The following is a 21,445-nucleotide window of genomic DNA, read 5'->3' on the forward strand; positions in this document are numbered from 1 at the left end:
TTAGAAGTAAGAGGGAAAATGAGCTGCATATCTAACGTTAGCATTGCATAGAGAAAGAGAGTAAATGATACACCTTATGAAAAAGTCAACATAGTTGAAATGGAATCTTCTTGTGGTTCTTTCCTCAGCTTGAATGGAGAAATTTTGTCATGGCTTCAATGTTTTCTCTGTGACCTTCAGGATTTTTTTATGTGCAAAAAGGTGTAGAATGGTATTAAAGTGGTATTTCAGAATCCTCTTGCAAAGGGAATTTGTCAACGTGCAAGTTGTATTGTAATAGAGTGGTTAGGTGGTAATTAACCTCTTTTCTTCTCTATTTTAGCAGCTGAAAGTTCTAAATTACAAGACAAGAAAGTTACTTCAGGACAAAGCAACGCTGGAACGAAGCCAGGTATGGCATCCAACATGCCTTACGTTATACAGTGGTTTGCTGTAATGGTGTATAAAAAAGAGCATCTTAGGAAGTGCTAAAATGTTTGCAGCTCTTACAGCTTTCTTAATGTTTCAGTGTTGTAGTTTGAGGGGTCTCAGGTTCCCCTACAAAACTACAGAGACTAAGACCTGTCCCAGAGGGTGGATCTGGGCATCCCAGGATGTTGTAACGTTGTTATTCTATTTTGCTATCAAAGCTTATGAAGCCAGTGCCTGGGTGCTATCACTCTCTTCCCTTCATCTCTCTCTCCAGGGAAGAGCATGCACATGCCTTCTATCTCATGGTTTGTGGTGGGGAGATGGCTGCTAGCTGGTAGGGAACTTTTGAGTTGCACTAGGCAGCCTAGTGAGGCCCTGTGGGCCTTGGACAGGGATGGGGGACAATTATGGCCTACTCTCAGGCCTGCTGAGAGTGGAAGGGGGGAGTGTAGGATTCTAGATGGATTCAGTCTGATAGACTTGGCTTAGCTGGTGGGTGTATCCATTTTACCTGATTGCCTTTTGCATATACACACTGGTAAATAGAGTCTCTCTTTAAACGGCCAGTCAGTGTGCAGTATTTTCGTTCTCACTCCCCAGAAGGAGTGAGAGCCATCTCTGTTGGTCACTCCTGGACATCTGTCATCCAGTTCTGGGTTCCTCGTGGCCTCAAACTGTGAGGATGATCACAGGGATGGAGCACCTCTGCTATGAGGACAGACTGAAAGAGTTGGGGCTGCTCAGCCTGGAAAAGAGCAGACTCCCAGGTGACCTTCTTGTGGCCTTGCAGTATCTGAATGGGGCCTACAGAAAAGGTGAGGAGGGACTTTTCAGGTTATCAGGTAGTGACAGGACTGGAGTGAAGCTGGAGATGGGTAGGTTCAGACTGGAGGTGAGGAGGAAGTTGTTGAGCATGGGAGTGGTGAGAGCCTGGAATGGGTTGCCCAGGGAGGTGGTTGAGGCCCCATCCCTGGAGGTGTTTAAGGCCAGGCTGGATGAGGCTCTGGCCAGCCTACTCTAGGGTAGGGTGTCCCTGCCCATGGCAGGGGGGTTGGAACTAGATGATCCTTGTGGTCCCTTCCAACCCTGACTGATTCTGTGATTCTATGGGTCTATGATATGACATTCAGTCAAAACTGGTATCTGAGTGCTCATGTTTAGTGAGGCTGGAATCTCTGACTGTGTGCAAGGAAGCACAACTGGGGAAAAAAAGCTGCTTTTGTTTTAGCACAGCTTAGGAATGAGGGCTGGGAAGTGAAACAGGGCAACAGAAGCCACTAGCATCTGTGCTTCCATGAGAATTACCTACTGTAGGTAGAGATTTGCAGCTTTATATAAACATGCTTCTGCTCAGACATTTCTTCACTTCACAGAATCACGCAATTAACCAGGTTGGAAAAGACCTTCAAGTTCATCAAGTCAAACGTGTTACTCAACACCATCTAATCACCTAAACCATGGCACTTATCACAAAGCATGACATATTCTGTCATATACTCCATGCAGTGGGCAGAAGTGTCTCATTACTTCACCACACCTGATTAGCACATTGTGCAGATTTAATTCATTGTTCACTCACACAGTTGAAAGTTTGTGTAATGGAATGCTTGGTGTAATTCTTGATGCTGTGAGTCTTTTCCACTTGCATGCTTAGACCAGGAGAGCACTTAAATAGATAAATTCTGCCTGTACTCAGGCTTAAAATATGCACTTAATTATGTGCTTGTTTAGATGCATGAGAAAAGACAGATCCTGTGTTGCCGAGGACTAGGCACACTCTCAGCACCCCATTTTCAGCAGTTTAGCAGCTCACTGGCTGTTTTGTACTGATGGGCTCTGTTCTGTCTCCAAACTGGTACCTTTGGCCTGCATGCCTAGTGGGAAGCAATCCCAGTGCTGTGTTCAGATCACCCCCTGCATACTCTGCCAGGCAGTGTGGGGTTTGACACAAAGAGGACAGAATGGAGAGAGTATTACCCACTTCAGAGCAAAAGCAGAACTCCTGGCATTGGACAGCCTTCCATATCCATATTATCCTGTAGTAGTTTAATTCCAGTTTTAATTTCTCAGGAGAGTGCCTATCTGCTCCTGTGTTCCCCTCATCTGTAGAAAGGAAGGTTAAATTCCTGATGCTGGAGAGAGGGAGGGCACAGGCACGTGTGCACAATTTAACTTTGCACCCAGCTGGTGAAAGTCCAAATTGATGTGATAGTTCCCAGGATCCTGAGAGCCCAGTGTTTGGCTTTTTTTTTCATCTGAGTCTTCTTGTGGTGGTTGGCTGTTGTTTAGTCTGCATGTTACTTTTGTGTCAAATTGCTTTGGTTAAAAAACAAGTAAAAGAGTTTGCAACAGGAGTGACAGCTGTCATTATAAACAATGTCATTATTGTCTGGAGGGTCTCTACAGGCTGAACAAATATTAGGAGTCCAGTGCCGCTCTGGTGTGCATGCCAGTATGAAAGGAGCAAGACAAAGAGAGAAAGATGCTGTGGCTTGCATGTCTCTCTTCTCACAGCACCCCTGTGAACTAACACACAAACTGACTTCACATCTGTTTTGGTTTCTTTAGTATAAGAAGTTAGCACCCTAGAAGTGAAGGGCAGAAGGGAAGCAGCTATTTGTGAGAAGATATTCAGAGGATTATAGATGGAAATGGAGAAAAACAGTAGTCTGACTTTTGAAGTCCCACTGAGCACAGTTGGTAGTTACCTGAGCCACAGAAATTGGCTATCTATAGTAAGTACAGATGACAATTACTTACTTACCAAAATTACAACCTCATTTCTATGCTTAAGAGTTCAGTGATTATTAATCATATAGAAGAGTTGAAAATCCTGCATTTTTCTTTTGTTAATATAATTAGGGACCAGAAATGACTGGCAGTTCAGTACTGAGTTTCTGCAGAATACTGTTCCTGGATGGCTTCTAAGCATCCTTAAAAGAACTTGTAGATTCTTTAAAATACTCAAAATAAGCATTGTGAGTGTATGGAAAAATACAGGTTTCAAATGTAGTTTAGAGTCTTAATTTCCATCAGTAGATGCAATATTAATTTCTCCTTTATAGAGCTGTGGTATATTTTATCTCCAGACATTCCTCTCAGGTATAATATTAAGCATTTGTATGTTACATAAGCGTAGCAAAATGGGTTGCTAAGCATGAGTTCACACTTATTTCATCATCACTGGGCTGCAGCTTCTGCAGCAGCATGTGGGTCTTCCCGCAGTGTTCTCTGCAGTGCTTTGCATGTGCCCAGTTAGCAATGATCACTGTAAGAATGTTTCCCATCTTAAAGCTGTTGCCCGATGCCAAACATTAGCAAAATAAAGTACAAAGTACCTTTGTGTGTTTGTCTTGTTGCTCCTATCAGGTTAGAGGAAATGCCAGTCCCCCAGGTATTTGCCTGACAGGTTGTTAAAGAGTGGAGACATGAGAAATTAAATGAGAAGCAGACCAGTGAATTTCATTGTTTTGCCATAATTTGAAGCTATTGAAACTAGGTACTGGGGGTGTCAGCAGATTAACTGCATCCAGAATGCAATTGTTGGAGGTAGGACTTTTAGCCAGACTGCAAAGGATTATTTTCAAGTCTTAAAAGAAACATTTAAATTACTGGTGCAAATCGACACTGCTAATGTGTGCATCAGCTTCTAGTACAGCAAAGGCAATGCTAGTCTGCTACAAAGGTGTTAGGCTCATCTTTGTGCCAATATTGGTTTAGCTCTTTGTATCCCAAAGGTATGCAAAATAGCTTGTTCTTGAGGTTACTTAAACTCTGCATAGCCTGCAACTTCATGTTAGTTTACAATTGTTCCAACATCTGGGAGTGTTGAAAGAGGGGCTCTGTGTGTGTGTATGTGTGAACGCTACCAAGTGTGTGACACAGAAAAAATAATTGGGTGTCTTCAAACAGAATGGCAGAGGACAGCTTTAAAAATTTATTTATTCCTTCCATTTCTTATAATTAGGAAGTCTTAAGGGAGGCCTTTTCAGTTTGACTGTCCATGTAACCCTCCTGCCTCTTTGAAGAGCTGCAGCTTCTCCCTGACAGGGAAATCTCCCCTCTCAAGAAAGGAGATAAAAACCTGCAGGAGAATTGTACATTGTAAAAGAAGCAGGATTTTGTGTTATCCCCTAGTGTCTCATCATTCTCTGTCAACTTGATGTTACATTGACTTTGCTGACAGCCCTTGCAGGGAATGCTTCTTTTCCAGGGGAATTCAGAGTGAACGTGCATTATTCCACCAGCACTAATTACTCATGCTACAGAAATTCGGGTCTTGTGGATCTTGTGTGCCAGCCAGGAGGGAGAAGGACTATAATTACCCTTTTGACCCGTGTTTGCATGCGAGTCAGCATACTTCTGAACAGCAGGCAAATGTTAACCTGCAGCATACATGGGGCAAATCTATGCACTGGTGAAGCTAGGCATAATTTTACATGTGACAGAACCTTGTGCTATACAATCAACTGACTGTATAGCACCAACTGTGGTCTGATTTGCCACTGGGTGATGGATAACCTTTGTCTTTGCTGGTGACTTGCTCACTTGTTGCACCTTTTACTTGGACTATCATGTTTGAATGTTCTTCCTACAAGCTTTGCGATGGGCTTTCTCCTTGCAGCTGTTACTTTGCATTGCTATCAACATAGTTAATTTAGGCTGTAGTCTCTGACCATTGTTGAGATGGCATTTCTTCACTGATCAGAATTCAAGAGGAAGTTAACCAAAGCTTGTCATCAGTGAACTTGTTCACCCAAGAAATCCTGTCATCTTGATGCAGAAACTTCTGTGTTACAGTGTAAAATGCACTTTACTGATTTCATTGTCTCATTGAAGTAGCTATTCAAAATCTCTTTTCGGTGGTCCACAGCCATAAGACAAGGAGCAAGGGGTGCAAACTGGAACACAGAAGGTTTCAGCTCAACATGAGGAGAAACTTCTTTACAATGAGGTGGATGGAGCACTGGAACAGGGTGCCCAGAGAGGTTGTGGAGTCTCCTTCTCTGGAGACTTTAAAAACTCACCTGGATACATTCCTGTGTGGACTACCCTTGGTGATCATGCTTTTGGCAGGGGAATTGGACTCAATCGTCTCTGGAGATCCCTTCCAACCTCTAATATTCTGTGATCTGTCAAGCACATCCTTCAGGGGTTTATTTTTGCAAATGTCTTTATCCTCATTTTAATGACCCATTGTTTTGCTACTTTTTTCCATAGATATGCAGTCTGTGTACAACTGGGCTGCCTTTACATATTTTTACAGAGTCCTTACCTGTGTATTTACACCAGAGAATGAAAAGCATCTGTTGTCTTGTTTGCATGTGACAGTATAGTATAGAGCAGAATCATAGAATGGTCTGATTTGGAAGAGATCTCTGAAGGTCATCCAGTCCAACCATCTCTGCAATTAGCAGGGGCATTCTTAACTGGACCAGGCTGCCCAGAGCCCTCTCGAGCCTCACCTTGAATATCTCCAGGAATAGGGCCCCAAATGCCTCTCTGGGCAACTCGTTCCAGTGTTCCACTACCCTCATGATAAAGCAGCTCATTATTTGAGGTAGTTCTTTATCTTGAAATATTTAAAATCTGAATTCCCCTGAATACTAAACTAAATGGTATGATCTCTTTATACACAGAAATATTTTTTTCTCTGTGTTTGGAGTTTTTTTAATGTACATTTTCAGTCAAAACAGCCTTTTTCATTGCTGGTGAAAAAAAAACATAGTATTAATAGTTTTCCAGGTTTAACAGAACAGGCGAAGAATGAGTAGGAAATTAGTTTTGGCAGCATGCTGAGATGAATTGGTAATGGATTTTGTTCCTTTTCTGTCTGGAATATCTCCACTGCTGAGGCTGGAAGTAGGATACTAGCTGTTCAGCGTTTTACTGGCTTCCAGTGAACTCACTGAACAAGTCTTGTTTTTCCCAACCAAGCCTGAATTCTTCTACAAGGCCGAGTTCCAGCAAATTTTCCATATTAATCTTACTGCTGTGATCCAAGTGTCCAGTTGCAGATATTTTAGAATAAAGATGATTCCTGCCTTATGAGGAGAGGCTGAGGGACCTGGGGCTGTTTGGTTTGAAGAGAAGACTTTAGAAGGGATCTAATCAATGTTTATAAATATCTGAGAGCTGGGTGTCGAAAGGGAGGGTACAGGCTCTTCTCAGATGTGCCCTGGGGATTCCAGCTCAGCATAAGGAAGAACTTCTTTACTGTAAGAGTCACAGAGCACTGGAACAGGCTCCCCAGAGAGGTTGTGTCTTCTTTTGAGACATTCAAGACCCATCTGAATGTATTCCTGTGCAACCTGAGCTAGATTGTATGGTCCTGCTCTGGCAGGGGAAGGTTGGACTCAATGATCTATGGAGGTCCCTTCCAACCCCTAACATCCTGTGATCCTCTGATCAAGATCATACTACTGCAGAAGCTCAACCAGAACTGCTTGTGTTTAGACTTGGCTTGTTCTGCTTGGTTTTTGAGCTGCTTCAATCTCATTCAATTCAGCTTATTGTTTGGTTTTTTTTTTTTTTTTTTTTTTCAAGACAATACTGCTGGAAAGAGGGTGCTGAATTTTAATGCAGTTTCACAGGATCACAGAATATTAGGGTTTGGAAGAGACCTCGAAAGATTGTCCAGTCCACACATTGTACCAGAGCAGGATTACCTAGATTAGATCGCACAGGAATGCATCCAGGTGGGTTTTGAATATCTCTGGAGAAGACAATTTCCTGTGGATGCATTTTGGAGAGCAGTTCTGAAATAATAGGCAGGTTTTTGTCAGAATGCTCTCAAGCAGGCATTTTTTAATAGTTTGTTTGGAAACAAAACAAAACTTCTTTCTGGGCTTTTCACATGCAGCTGCCTTGTCTGTGATTCAGAGTTACAACTTATTCCATTCTTTGGGAGTGTTTCAAAACTCAACAATTGGAATACATTAATACTTCTTTAATAGTTCCATCCTTTTCTTCCCCTCAGATTTCTGAAAACATGATCTGTTTTCAAAGTAGAATAACTAGAGCTGTTTACCCTAATAGCTTGCTTCTGGTATGACTTGATTTTATGCTATATGCCTAACATTTTCTCCCTCCCTCCACTCGTAGATCATCCAACGATACTTAAGGTTGATGACAGGCAACGGCTTGCTAGACAACGGAGAGAAGAACGAGAAAAGCAGCTAGGTAAGGCCTACCCTAATGGCTTTTTTTTTAATGTATTGTCATTTGTCAGCTTGTTCTTAGAAGCATCCAGAGCACTGATTGTGCTAGAGAGGCAATAATGCCATTTGAGACACACAATTACATCTTTAAAGCAGATCTTTTAGTTAATGCACATCTTGGGATTCACCATTGCTATACCTTTCACAGACCTATACAGAATGTTTGATTTCTTAACTCATTGTGCTAGTTTGAAGTTAGCTAGAATGTTTTGGTGAGAAGAACTAGATTACAGGCTGTGAAAGGAAAACAGTGGTGATGTCCACTTCCCTCAGAGTCTCGCAAAGGAGTTTGGGAAGGAGAAATGAAAACATTAGATAACACTCTCACCATTTTCACTCACTCTGCCTTGGGCTTCTGACTGAACTGCATCTCCCTAACCTCACCTTCCATTTGGACTAACCCACCTTTCCTTCATAACCTCTTGGCTGAACCTCTATTCTTCTTTAGGACTGAGGTAAGGTTGAGAGGGGCAGAGGGGTGGTTGAGAGCCCCTCCTGGGGACTTGGGTTTCTGGGAGGGGAGTTGTGTTTCTGTATTATCTTTTACCTTGTATATTTCTGTCTATAACTGTATATACTGTAAATATCTGCTTGTATCTTGTGCTGTTGTAGATAAATAGCTTCATTTATATTCCCAGAGCCAGCTGAGTCTAGTCTGGGTAATTTCTAAAGTGTGGGGGGGGGAGGGAACACCTAAACCATCACACTCATGTAAGAAGCTTCCCTGTTGTAAATGGAATGTTTAAATTTTAGACTATTTTAGCAATTAATATTAAACTAGTTAATGTTGCGTGCTTTATTTTTATCATGAAATAGAATTGCAGAATAAATTGCCAGTGCATGGTTTGGATTTTCCTTTATAAACCTGGGTTTGTCCAGAGAAAACCTTTAGTAGGTGTCAAATAGGTGTGCTCAATGTCTTATAAAATACCAGGTAAGGATGAACATGTACACAACATTAAAGTGAACAGTGAAGGTGAAGGTTACTTAACCAGTAGCTGGTGATGCACAGTATACTGAGTGCAGTGGTGAGGGATTTACAGAATTATGTGAAATCAAATTGATGTCTCTCTGCTGAAACCTCTGTGTTTAGCTGCCACAACATTCTGTAACAAATAGGAAGTTGAGAAGCATAGATATTTCTTCTTATTTCTTCTACATGTTTACCCTGATTTCTTTGGATGCTGGATTGCACATATGGCTTGAGAAAGAGAAGTTCTTTATTTCCATTTTTATGGCTTATGTGTTTTTATAGAACTGTATCATAACTCCAGTTAGAGCTATGCTATTTTTTCTAATCCAGAAAGCCATCTGGGTCTAAATAGCATTGATAGGCTTCCTTCTTTACAGCACCCTATAACACTGTACTGGCCCTATATGAATCACTAGGATTGTTTTGAAGGAGAAAAGTAAAGCTTTTGTTTTGGCTTGCTTGAAAGGATAACGTGACAAGATGTTTGCCAATCTCCAAAAGGCTGCTTGTAAAGCTGAGGTTAGCGGTATACACAGTCTTAGCTTATTCAGGTTTCAGAGCAAGTGGAGGTTAGTGGACCATTTAAATGAATTTGTCATAAATGACAATTCCATGTCTTGAATTTTTTTTCAAGAGGTTCAGTCCTCATGTAGTAAAAATGCTTTACTAAAGTGCTGAGAGATATATTTTTGCTATTTTTTTTGCCTTTCCTAGCTATCAATAAATGTATTGTTTTACTGATAAATATATTTATCAAACAGGTACATTTATTGATAAATTTATTCATCTGTTCCTGGGAGGACAAGACTACTGTTGAGAAACATGGCCTTTTGTGTGACATATCTTAAAAGCAACATCAAACTGTAGGGTTTTTATAAGTTGATGTGGAATCCATAATTTTTAAATGGGAGAGTTCTGCATGTGCCCATGGTGCATGAGTACATTGTGTTCTTGCATAAAGTATTTGAACTAACAAGAAAACTGGAAGTTGCATTGTGCTTTGATCTGTGTATTTGTCTGCTAATATTAGCATTTAGAAGCTGTCTCTTGAGACTTGTGCTCCAGTATAGCAAAGCAATTATTTTTTCATGTCATGCAAGCTGCTTTTTTCCTTTCCTCCTCTGCCTTTTTTCCTTTCCTTCTCTGCCTTTTTTCCTTTCCTTCTCTGCCTTTTTTCCTTTCCTTCTCTGCCTTTTTTCCTTTCCTTCTCTGCCTTTTTTCCTTTCCTTCTCTGCCTTTTTTCCTTTCCTTCTCTGCCTTTTTTCCTTTCCTTCTCTGCCTTTTTTCCTTTCCTTCTCTGCCCTCTCTCTCTTTTTCTTTTGTTTTTCTTCACTACAGAATCTAGATAATCGGTCACTCATGTCATGTGAAGCACAGCAAAGAAATGCTTAAGCTGTTTACCTTAAACATCACAGTTGTATAATGTTGTTACATAAATGAGTTTTGCTGAAAATTAGAGTTGGATTTTGTTAATACTGGGCCATCAGCCATGCAACAGTAAAGCAACTGAAGGAAGGAATTATTGTTTATAGAATTAAGTTGGATTTAAACTTAATTCCTTTCCTTTTGATTCAGGTAATCTGTCAAGTTCAGCAAAGGCTCCTTTTTCAGAGGAAGTTGAGCATTTCAGTCATACCTCAACTGAAATGATTCTCTGCTCTTCAGAAAAAAGAGAGACAGTGTTCAGTTGTGTTAAGTGTAGAGCTGAGAGTAATCATAACGATTCCCATTTGTAGTTTCAGCAACAGGAACCACAGGAGGTCACAATGTTCGGCTTTTCATGAAAATCAAGTTGTTGAACCCTTCTGTTGAGTTTTTCTGGAGCAGCAGCTTAATGATGATTATGTTTATTGGACAATATTCTGATGTTACAAAAGGGTTGATTTGAGATCTGATTTCCTGCTGTTTTTCTTTACTCTCAGGCTTATATTGTGTTCAGTTTTGTGCTGTGGTGTAGACATCACTTTCACTGTGATCACTGGGCTTTGCACTCTTGAGAGTTTGCTTGCACCTGGCAGTGGTACTTTACCAGTCTTATTCTTAACACACTTGGGTGTCTAACTCTTTTTAATGAGGGTTTAGAGAGTAGGAAAAAAGAGTGCTGTCATTTTTGTTGTCTGGATACGTGTGGTGAGACTGCCAGTATCTGCTGGTTCTTGAGGATTGCATTATGCTACCTGATTGGAAGGAATAAAAAGGCTTCTACAAAAATGCCCCTTTCACCATAGTATGTTCTTGTCTGCTTTGGGAACTTCAGCAAACACAGAAGGAATGCAGGGACACATTATGCCATTTTGATTAATGACCCCATCAAGAGGGAAGGATATTTCAGTTCCTTCACTGTTGCAAAGGTATAGCTTTTGAAATGCCATCCCAACACATGGAAGATGGGGTTTTTTTGGCTTTTTTCTGTGCAACTCACGTTTTCCATGACTAATAAGTTGTATTATTTTTTGGGGGGTTTCAGCTTTATTCTTAGGTTTGCCATTTCATGTGAACAGAAATAAAGGAATTGCTTAGCAGCCATGCTCAGCTTTTTTTATTCCTTGACCATTTGATAATGTGTATGATATGTACATTCAGGCCTTTCAAAGATGATTAGGATAATTTTTAATTGGTTCTATAAGTAATGTTTCCAGTGTGTTACTTGCTCTTTAGTAATTCTGTTTCAATTTTTGTGCTGTCTTTGTCACTCTTTCCCATAGTGCCTATGTATGAAGTTAACATCTGTCCTTCAAAATACAGGTATCAAATCTCTCTCTGTGAAGCTAGCCCTCTTGGCTCACTCAAGGTGGGAATCCCAGGAGAGATGGTGCTAGGTGAAGATGATAGCTGTCAAATGTGGCTGTTCTTAGATCGCAGGGTGAAAGGAACTGTCACACTTCTGGCTCCAGCTTGTGTCATAGGTTCCTTTGCATGTGTCATGCTCATTGGCTGTGTTTGGCACTGGAGGCTATGTGAGACACATGTCAGAACTGAGTTATTTGTGAATGCAAACACTATAGATGGCCTGGTCAAACAGGGAAAGTTTACTGAATGCTACTGCTTTTTCAGTAGGGAGGCTTCACCCTTATCTCTGCCATATTGATTGAATCTGTTCTGGCAAATTAAACAGTACCGAAGAGCATTTCCTGATGCTGAAACTCAATTGTTCTTACTATTAAACTCTAATGACAGATTCTGGCAGGATTTGGCTCCAGCCAACTATCTGTCTCCCCACTCATTCCCAGACTAGGCTTGGAGATTGTCAGGGGAGCCGTATGGCACCATTATGGAGGTAAAAGTTAGTTAATGCCAGTTGGGCTCTGGACCCTTTCCATGTATTAGCATAGATCTGGTTCTCCTTAACTGGAAGAAAAATCAAAATGCTTTTTTGCAGCATGGATAGTTGTTGGGATTTGAAAATGATCTTCATTCTGATAGCCTTAGGTAGTGGTCTAGCAAAGAGGAAGAGTTGGAGATTTCTTGGGTTTAGTTTGCAATCTCTGATTCATCAGAAAAACATTACATTTGTGCACGTTTTATCTACAGTAATCCTGCTTATAGGCTGTGATCCTGTCAAATACACGTGGCTCATTTGCTTTTTGACACTGGGAACAAAAGATGGTAATCCTGCCATCTTGATTAACTCTTTGTGAGGAAATGCATTATAAATCTTAGTTTTTAGAAGATGCCTGAGTTTCAGGCTGGTGAAATACATCAAACTCTTATCATTTACAATGCTTCAAACCAATATTTTAAAGATCACATTAAGATATGTGTTCTTATTCCATTTCAAATTACCTGAAGGGAAGCTGTAGTAAGGTGGGGGTTAGGCTCTTCTCCCAGGCAGCTTATGACAAGAGAGAGGGCATGGCCTGATGCTATGCCAGGGGAGGTTAAGGTTTGATGTTAGGAAGCACTTCCTCATGGAAAGGGTACTTAGACATCGGAATGGACTGCTTAGGGAGGTGGCGGAGTCTCGGTCCCTGGAGGTGTTTAAGGAAAGATTGGATGTGGCACTTAGTGACATGGTCTAGTCGATGTGGTGGTGTTAGGTCATAGGCTAGACTTGAACTCAGAGGTCTATTCCAGCCTTAATAATAGTTCTGTGATTCCCTGTGATCATTGGCAAAGTATCACTAAAATTACAAATATTTTTTGTCAATGAGTTCTTTTTGACTTATTCTCTTTCCTAGAATCTGGGGACAGAACTTTATCAGATATTTCCACAGAAACTTGTACTCAGTGACTCTAGTACATGAATGACTTGAGTGTCAGAAAGGCCTATAGGAGAAGAAGACAACTTTTAAGGAAGGTTAGTTTTAAAGTTTCTGTGCTGAATGTCCCTCTGAGCACGGTTGGGGAAAGGTTGGCTTAAAGAATCTAACTTTAACTTCAGCTTTAATTGCAGCTCTGAAGTTCACCTTCTAATTCATTCAGTCAGCCATTTCTGTGGAATGTCCCCGTTTTTAGGTATGGTTAAAGCATCACTGATCCATTTTTCTGCTAATGTAGTAAGGAGGCAATCAGAGTCTCAGACAATGCAGAGCTGGCAGTGAGCAAAGGTGAAACAGCGGTCAGAGGAGAAAGCTATCGCTGAGGTCGTTGCTGTAAAGGCAGAAAGATAAAGGCTGGAAAGACTGACAAAGACTGTAAGATCTTTACTCAGGTAAACTGTCAATCCAAGGTGGATGCAAAAGGCAGACAAAGAAAGTGTGGTGCTGCAATTATTTGGTTTTACTTGGGCAGTAAACCAGAAGGCAAAGGACTAATGTGGAGACAGCAGAAAAGACAGCAGAAGAGCAGCTGGAGGGATCTCTTACTTCACATGGATAAAGTAGAGGCTTTGACATTTAATGCATGCTTCCCTTTCCCTCACAGCCTAAAAACCCTGCAAGGGAAGGCTCTCTGTGTGCGTGACTGGTGAAAGAAATTACAAAGTGACTTCACAAAAGCAGTGAGCATGGTTTGAAGTTAACATCTCCCACACTACATTAGTTAGTTCTAGTGTAAAATTGATTGATTTCAAGTCCTACATGTCTCTTAATATTGCAGTGGTACTTTCTTGTTTTCTTTTGCTCTGTTATTAACTCCAAAGGTGCCAGAAATACTGCATTAATTATGTCATTTTGTAATCTAATCCAATATTACTAATTTGCAAACAAGAAGACATTGACAGTATCTCCAGGGCTGTTTCTAAACCTTGTTTTTATGCTCTAGTTTTGTTTTTTTCTATCACCTGACTGTGCAGCTTGTACTAAGTAATGAGACAGAACAAGGTTGGGCTGTGACTTTTCTTTGCATTTCCCAGCCTTAATGTAAATATTCCTACGTCATCTAAGCTTTCAATACCCAAGTACTATTTGAATGAGGACCAAGCTTTCATAGAATCAGTCACGGTTGGAAGGGGCCACTAGGATCATCTAGTTCCAACCCCCTTGCCTCATCTAGTTCCAACCCCCTTGCCTCATCTAGTTCCAACCCCCCTGCCATGGGCAGGGACACCTCACACTAGATCAGGCTGTCTAGAGCATCATCCAGCCTGGCTTTAAAGACCTCCAGGGATGAGGCTTCCACTCTCTTCCTGGGCAACCTGTTCCAAGGTCTCACCACTCTCATGGTGAAGAACTTCTTCCTAACATTCAGTTTGAATCTACCTATTTCTAGCTTTGTTCCATTTCCCCATGTCCCATCACTACCTGACATCCTAATAAATGCTTTGTTTCTTGCATGCTGTCAGACAGTGTGTGTTGTTTCAAGAGTGAGAAGTGCATGAAGTTGTTAAGGCTCAGCCCTGAGTTTAAGAACAGCCTTTTTGCTGGACCATTCCCATACTGGGGTGTTCAGCATTATCTCAGCACTGGTCATAGGTTCTGGGGGAGCTATCATAAAATGTGGAATTTTTCTCTTCCACAGCCTACAAATTGATTGCCCTTGAAAGCTGATTGGACGTTTTTAAAAGTATCTTCTGTTTCCTGTAGGTTCATTCTGCTACCAGCAAGGTGATGTATGTGTCTCTATGAAACATGGCATGCTGTGCTACTAGAAGTGCACCTGTGTATTGACATAGGGAAAATGAGACCTCACAACACGCAGAGTGTTATCGGGAGAGATATGTTTTAATCAGCACCGGGTGACAAGGGGAGGTCCTCCTCCAAAGCCCTTGCACACCTTCACCTGGTTCAGGTAGAATATTTATGCTACAAAAGCATACATATTTAGTACAGGGGCAGGATTATTACACTTAGTTCTTGGAATAGGAGGAGACATTACAGTTAGTTCCTGGAACTACCTGAAGGGTGGTTGTGGCCAGGGGGAGGTTGCTGTCTTCTCTCAGGTGGCCAGCACTAGAACAAGAGGACACAGCCTCAGGCTGCGCCAGGGGAAATTTAGGCTGGAGGTGAGGAGAAAGTTCTTCACTGAGAGAGTCATTGGACACTGGAATGGGCTGCCCGGGGAGGTGGTGGAGTCGCTGTTCCTGGAGCTGTTCAAGGCAGGATTGGACGTGGCACTTGGTGCCATGGTCTAGCCTTGAGCTCTGTGGTAAAGGGTTGGACTTGATGATCTGTGAGGTCTCTTCCAACCGTGGTGATACTGTGATACTGTGATTTCCATAATGTCCCACCTCTTCATGCATGCTCACTGCCACCTGGTGGTCGTCTTCAGGGGTCTCTGGGAGGAAGACCAATGTCTTCCTCAGGCAGACCTCTCTAGCTTTTGTCCACCTGGCATCAGTTGTGGGTCACATTCTTGGCTGGAGTCTCCTATGTTCTCATCTTTGAATACAGTATTCTTCTTCTCCATAAGAGTGTTTCAAGACCCTCTCAAGCTTAACCCACCTCCTTTGTGTTTATCTGATTGATGAGGCTTCATATTGGTGCTCACACAGTTAATGATTTAACTAGGTTGCCACACTCTGTGTTCACTATCCCTTTTTCCCATATCAGTATTCAGAATAGAGCTTCATATTCCTAATTTTTACCTCAGAGGAGCCTTTTTTTAATCCTTGAGTAGACTCCAATTTTTACTCTGGAATACAATTTAATAATTTCAAAATAATTCAAAAAATGAAAAAGTTTTATCTGGAGCAACAGGGAAAAATGTCTGCAAATTCATAAATAAAGATATGAGAAATTTAAAAAACGTTATTATAAACTCTTCCCTTAAGCTATCATCATATATCTAAGACACTGAGCTATGTCTGTGTATATACCTACCTTGCAGATGTCAAAAACAACCCTGAAGTTCATGGAAGAATGTCAGTACTTGATGTAGGAAGCAGTGAAAACAAAGCAGATATTCTCCTTTGATTATCTAATGACAGAAAATGCAGGAAACAATACTTAAAATAATTAAAAATTAGGACACATTATTTCCCTATCTGTAGAAAAAAAACTAAACTAATGAAAATAGATATTACACTTTTTCTCAGAAAACAAATATAGATCATGCTTTTGTGTACATACTGTGTCCAGTTCTGGGCTCCTCAGTTCAAAAGAGATGTTGAAATACTGTAATGTGTCCAGAGAAGCTGGTGAGAGGCCTGGAACACAGCCCTATGCGGAGAGGCTGAGGGAGCTGGTGTTGTTTAGCCTGGAGAAGAGGAGACTCAGGGGTGACCTCACTGCTGTCTACAGCTACGTGAAGGAAGGCTGTAGCCAGATGGGGTTGGTCTCTTCTGCCAGGCAACCAGCAAGAGAACAAGGGGACACAGTCTCGAGTTGTGCCAGGGGAAGTATAGGCTGAATGTCGGGAGGAAGTTCTTGACAGAGAGAGTGATTGGCATTGGAATGGGCTGCCCAGGGAGGTGGTGGAGTCACCATCCCTGGAGGTGTTCACTAAAAGCCTGGCTGAGGCACTTAGTGCCATGGTCTAGTTGATTGGATAGGGCTGGGTGCTAGGTTGGACTGGATGAGCTTGGAGGTCTCTTCCAACCTGGTTGATTCTATGATTCTATACTTGGTCCAGGCATAAGATTAGGTTAACAAATGGGTGTCTATTTCCTGCTGCCTTTCACCTGTACCTTGAAGATGTGGAAAGAGGTAGCTTTTAGATTTGTTTGAAATCACACCAATTTCTTCTGTTGTTGTTTATTCCAGCCAAACACTTTGACTTGCCTTCATTAAACAATCACTAATACATGTTTCTGTTATTGAAATGTCTTTCTTTATCACAAAAGTATGATCATTCCCTTCTCTGAGGAACAGAAAGTGGAAATCTAGTGTTCTATCCAGAAGTTTAGCATTCTGATTGTCTTCCAACAGCAACAGAATATCACAGTATCATCAGGGTTGGAAGAGACCTCACAGATCATCAAGTCCAACCCTTTACCACAGAGCTCAAGGCTAGACCATGGCACCAAGTGAAAGCTAACTCTTTTAAATAAAAATGCTTTCAGCCTTTCTCTTCCCAGCTGTCACAGAATCACAGGATCAGTCAAGTTGGAAAAGACCTTCAAGATCATAAAGTCCAACTTATCACCCAACATTATCTAATCAACTAAGTCATGGTACACAGTGCCACATCCAGCCTGGTTTTAAACACTTCCATGGGCAATGATTCCACCATCTCCCTGGTCAGCCCATTCCAATCCAAATCACTCTTTCTGTGAAGAACTTCTTCCTAACATTCAACCAGCTTGAGGCTGTGTCCCCTTGTTCTGTCACTGGTTGCCTAGGAGAAGAGACCAACCTCCATCTGGCTACAACCTCCCTTCAGGTAGTTGTAGAGAGCAATAAGGTCTGCCCTGAGCCTCCTCTTCTCCAGTCTAGACAACCCTAGATCCTTCAGCTGGACTTGTGCTCCAGCCCCCTCACAGTCTTGTTGCCCTTTTCTGGACACATTCCAGCATCTCAACATCTTTCTTAGACTGTGGGGCCCAGAACTGGACCCAGCACTCAAGATGTGGCCTAACCAGTGCTGAGTACAGGGGCAGAATGACTTCCCTGGTCCTGCTGGCCAGAGTATTCCTGATACAGGCCAAGATGCCATTGGCCTTCTTGGCTAGCTGGGCACACTGCTGGCTCATGTTCAGTCATCTGTCAACTACTACTTTAAAGTTCAAATATACTATTTTCATTACTTTTTCTAAGTAACACAATAGGCTGAAGGCAGTAGAAATCACCCCAAATAATGCATTAGAAAGGTGTAGTCATTTATGTTAGTGACAGAAAGAACAATCTCCATCATTTAATATATACTAGTGGTGTGAGTTAAGCAATTGGTTGGGTTTTTAGTCTTTGCTTTACTTCTCATATCCTTCTGGAAGTGCTTTATTTTCAGTAGAGAACAAAAGAGCCTTCTTGCACTGGGTTGCTGTTGCAAGCAGACACCAAGCACAGAAGATCCAGTTGACCTCAGGATCTGTGGAAGTCTTTATGCTCACAGCAGTGGCTTATTGATTTTGCCTTGGTTTGGTTTCTAATTAATTTGTACAGCACCATGGTGACAGGATGCTTTAAGACTCTAGAGCATACCTTGTGCAAAGGGGATCTAACTTGGATTGCAAGCATATGATGTTGCCTAAGGGAACAGTCTAGTTCCACTCTTGAATTGTTAGCTAGGGAAGCTAAAGCTTATAAAAACTATCAAATCATGCCCATCTTGTATGCAATCAATGAAGCAGGATCTGGATTTCCTTATAAGAGGAGTATAGGGAGTGATTCTCATTTTTTCTCAAGAGCCATTTCTGTTATTTCTACAGAGAGACAAATAATAAAAACTGGCAATTAAGACTAATTGTTACAGTTCATGCATGTCCATAAAATCATATAAATATTACAAGCTTTCTGCCTGTATCTATCTGTAAATACTGTCTGCAGCACTGAAACAAACACTCTAAACATTTCTGTGTCAGAAATGAAATGTAGGTACAAAGAGAAAACAATTCCAATGATGAAAACTAGCAAGAAAAGCGTCACAAGAAGTAATTATACAGAAAGAACAGTAGGAAAGAGTAATGCCATAACCTCCAGGAATGGCATTTAATACTTATTCAACATTACTGGGACCTAACCCTGATGAACAATTTCTTGAGGAGAGAGAAAAATGAAAATGTAGTTTTGAAATGGGAAGAATCATTGAAAGTATCATGTTGTTTATAGTGCATTATTAAGTAAGTTCTGTTCACATTTGCTTTTATGAAGTGAAATGTTTCAGCAATTCGAGCCCTTAAACTCCAGCTCTGAGTGTCTCTTGCCTTCTGTTCCAGTTTTAAGGCTGGGATTTTGATTGTAAATTGTGACGTTTTCCAGAGAATTCAAGAGAGTCCAGGGGAGAGGACTCTCAAAGGGGCTGAACAAGTGTGGTGGAGTGTCCCAAAGGGCACAAAATGGGCTTGAGCATGTCCTGTCTTGTCCAGACATATTTACCTGCCTGCCTGCATTGCAGCCAGAGGCGGGAAAACAGGGCAAAGGAAACCCAGACAGCCCAGTCCGGTTTGATCCGGTTGCCTGAGAGGGGCTTCAAAGGCCCAGGCCCCTGTGCCATGCAAGGCGAATGCCCCCCCCCCATCTTTGGCAGACAACAGCCTGTGGGTTCTGCCATTTTTGGGTATGTTTGGGTGATTGCCAGAGGTGATTGGGTGCAAGTGTGGCAAATGAGAGCATTGGCCTGGGCCAGTGTCTATAAAAGGGGGTGAACAGGTGAGTAAGGAGCCTGTGTGCTCCTTGGTTCCTCGCTCACCTGCCGGCCGCCTCGGCCGCCTCAGCCAGCAGCTGATTCCACATCGCAGCCCAGGTGGAATTCGCCACAGGACTTCTGTTGAATATTTTCCTGCCTGCCTGTGTTTTGGGCCACAGACGTTAGGAGTAGTGAGTATTCTTAACTCTTTGTTCAAGTTGCTTAAAGAACTTAATTAACCTCACAAGCAGTGAATGAAGCTGCCAGACTCTCTATTAAAGACATTTCTAAGCCCTTTCAAAATTCCATTGTCCAGAGACATTCTGTAACATAGTTCTGCTAGGCACATCCAAGAACTTGTGTGGAGAGTTGTAAATAAGTTTGGGGAGTTATCTTTGTGTATCTTAATAAAGTATTTAATAACTTTTGAATTGGCCTCATTGCATTTCACCCCAAACTCAGATTTCAACTAGCCCCCTTCATAACAAGGCTCAGGGGTGATCTTATTACTGTCTACAACTACCTGAAGGGGCATTGTAGCCAGGTGGGGGGTGGCCTCTTCTCCCAGGCAACCAGCAATAGAACAAGAGAACACAGTCTCAAGTTGTGCCAGGGTAGGTATAGGCTGGATGTTAGGAAGAAGTTCTTCACAGAGAGAGTGATTTCCCATTGGAATGGGCTGCCCAGGGAGGTGGTGGAGGCACTGTCCCTGGGGGTCTTCAAGAAAAGCCTGGCTGAGGCACTTAGTGCCATGGTCTAGTTGACTGGCTAGGGCTGGGTGCTAGGTTGGACTGGATGATCTTGGAGGTCTCTTCCAACCTGGCTGATTCTATGATTCTATGAACAAGATCTAAGAGCTATGTTTATCTCATTCCACTGGTCTAAAAAAAATTCTATATGTTTTAAAGCATAGCTTGTTTTTGACTTTCTTGCTTTCCTTTCCCCCTTTCTCTCCTTCTGTCCTTACTTGTCTGTGCTCCTCGACATTGTTTGGGTTATTGGTAAGAACACTGACTGCAGCAGGAAGAGATAATATTGTGTTACTAGTAACAGCCGCTGGGCTTTGTCCAGGGCCAGTAACAGCCCCTGGGCTTTGTCCAGGGCAGAGGTAGCAATTGTCTAGTTGTGTATGTACATATATATTTGTGTATGTTTATTACCTTTTATATTTAGCCTACTTCTGTAAACATTAATTTCGTTTTACTTCCAAATTCTAAGCATGGTAATTTACTTTTTGGGAGTGAATCCCAAATTCTCTGTGGTGCAAAACCACTACACCTTCCCTTTTTTGCCCTCACGAGTGATAGACATGATTCCCCAGCCTCTATGTGCCTTTTGTGAGACTGCTCTTTTCAGACAGCTGGCCAGTATGTAGCAACCAGTTGTGCTGATGGAGCAGGAAGAATTAATTTTTGGATAAAACATATCCTCAGCTAGGTGTGTGATGTGTCAAAGAAATGTGATACTGATCCAAACAGCTGGGAAAGGTGGACTCAGTCTTTTCTGGACCTAGACAATTGAAGGACAGCCTCATGAAGGATCGTGTGCTTCCAGGAGAAAGGTACCCCAAAGTGAGAGTCGCCCCCCAGTTTAGGAGGGACATTGAGATGCTTGAGCGTGTCCAGAGAAGGGCGACAAGGCTGGGGAGAGGCCTTGAGCACAGCCCTACGAGGAGAGGCTGAGGGAGCTGGGATTGTTTAGCCTGGAGAAGAGGAGGCTCAGAGGTGACCTTATTGCTGTCTACAACTACCTGAAGGGTGGTTGTGGCCAGGAGGAGGTTGCTCTCTTCTCTCAGGTGGCCAGCGCCAGAACGAGAGGACACAGCCTCAGGCTGTGCCAGGGGAAATTTAGGCTCGAGATGAGGAGAAAGTTCTTCACTGAGAGAGTCATTGGACACTGGAATGGGCTGCCTGGGGAGGTGGTGGAGTCGCCATCCCTGGGGGTGTTCAAGGCAGGATTGGACGTGGCACTTGGTGCCAATGTCTAGCCTTGAGCTCTGTGGTAAAGGGTTGGACTTGATGATCTGTGAGGTCTCTTCCAACCTTGGTGATACTGTGATCTCTTTTTCCACCTCTTGTCTTGATGAGAAGCAGATGAATGTTTCTGGTTTACAAATTAATCTTGCATTTGGAACACCAATCTTGACTCTATTTTATGATGTTCTAAGATTTAAATATAGAAGAAGGAGCCTTTGCAGATTTCACCTGGCCTGGAAGCTGCTTTTTTTTCTGCCTTCTTT

The 21,445-nt window shown here is 42.1% G+C and overlaps 1 protein-coding gene across 6 annotated transcripts in view; it reads left to right on the forward strand.

Moving 5' to 3' along the window:
- The window catches only part of MAP7 (microtubule associated protein 7), a 135,162-nt gene that overhangs the window by 69,920 nt on the left and 43,797 nt on the right, over positions 1–21,445 (forward strand). For 4 of the 6 annotated variants that reach the window (XM_064169119.1, XM_064169118.1, XM_064169116.1 and 1 more), the window contains exons 2-3: positions 323–391; positions 7,516–7,593. In XM_064169119.1, coding sequence (XP_064025189.1) covers positions 323–391; positions 7,516–7,593 — 147 coding nt within the window. The remainder of the gene's footprint in view (positions 1–322; positions 392–7,515; positions 7,594–21,445) is intronic. The other 2 variants (XM_064169121.1, XM_064169122.1) reach the window with 2 other exon arrangements.

This window comes from Pogoniulus pusillus, chromosome 31 (assembly GCF_015220805.1).
Source record: "Pogoniulus pusillus isolate bPogPus1 chromosome 31, bPogPus1.pri, whole genome shotgun sequence".
Lineage (NCBI taxonomy): Eukaryota > Metazoa > Chordata > Aves > Piciformes > Lybiidae > Pogoniulus > Pogoniulus pusillus.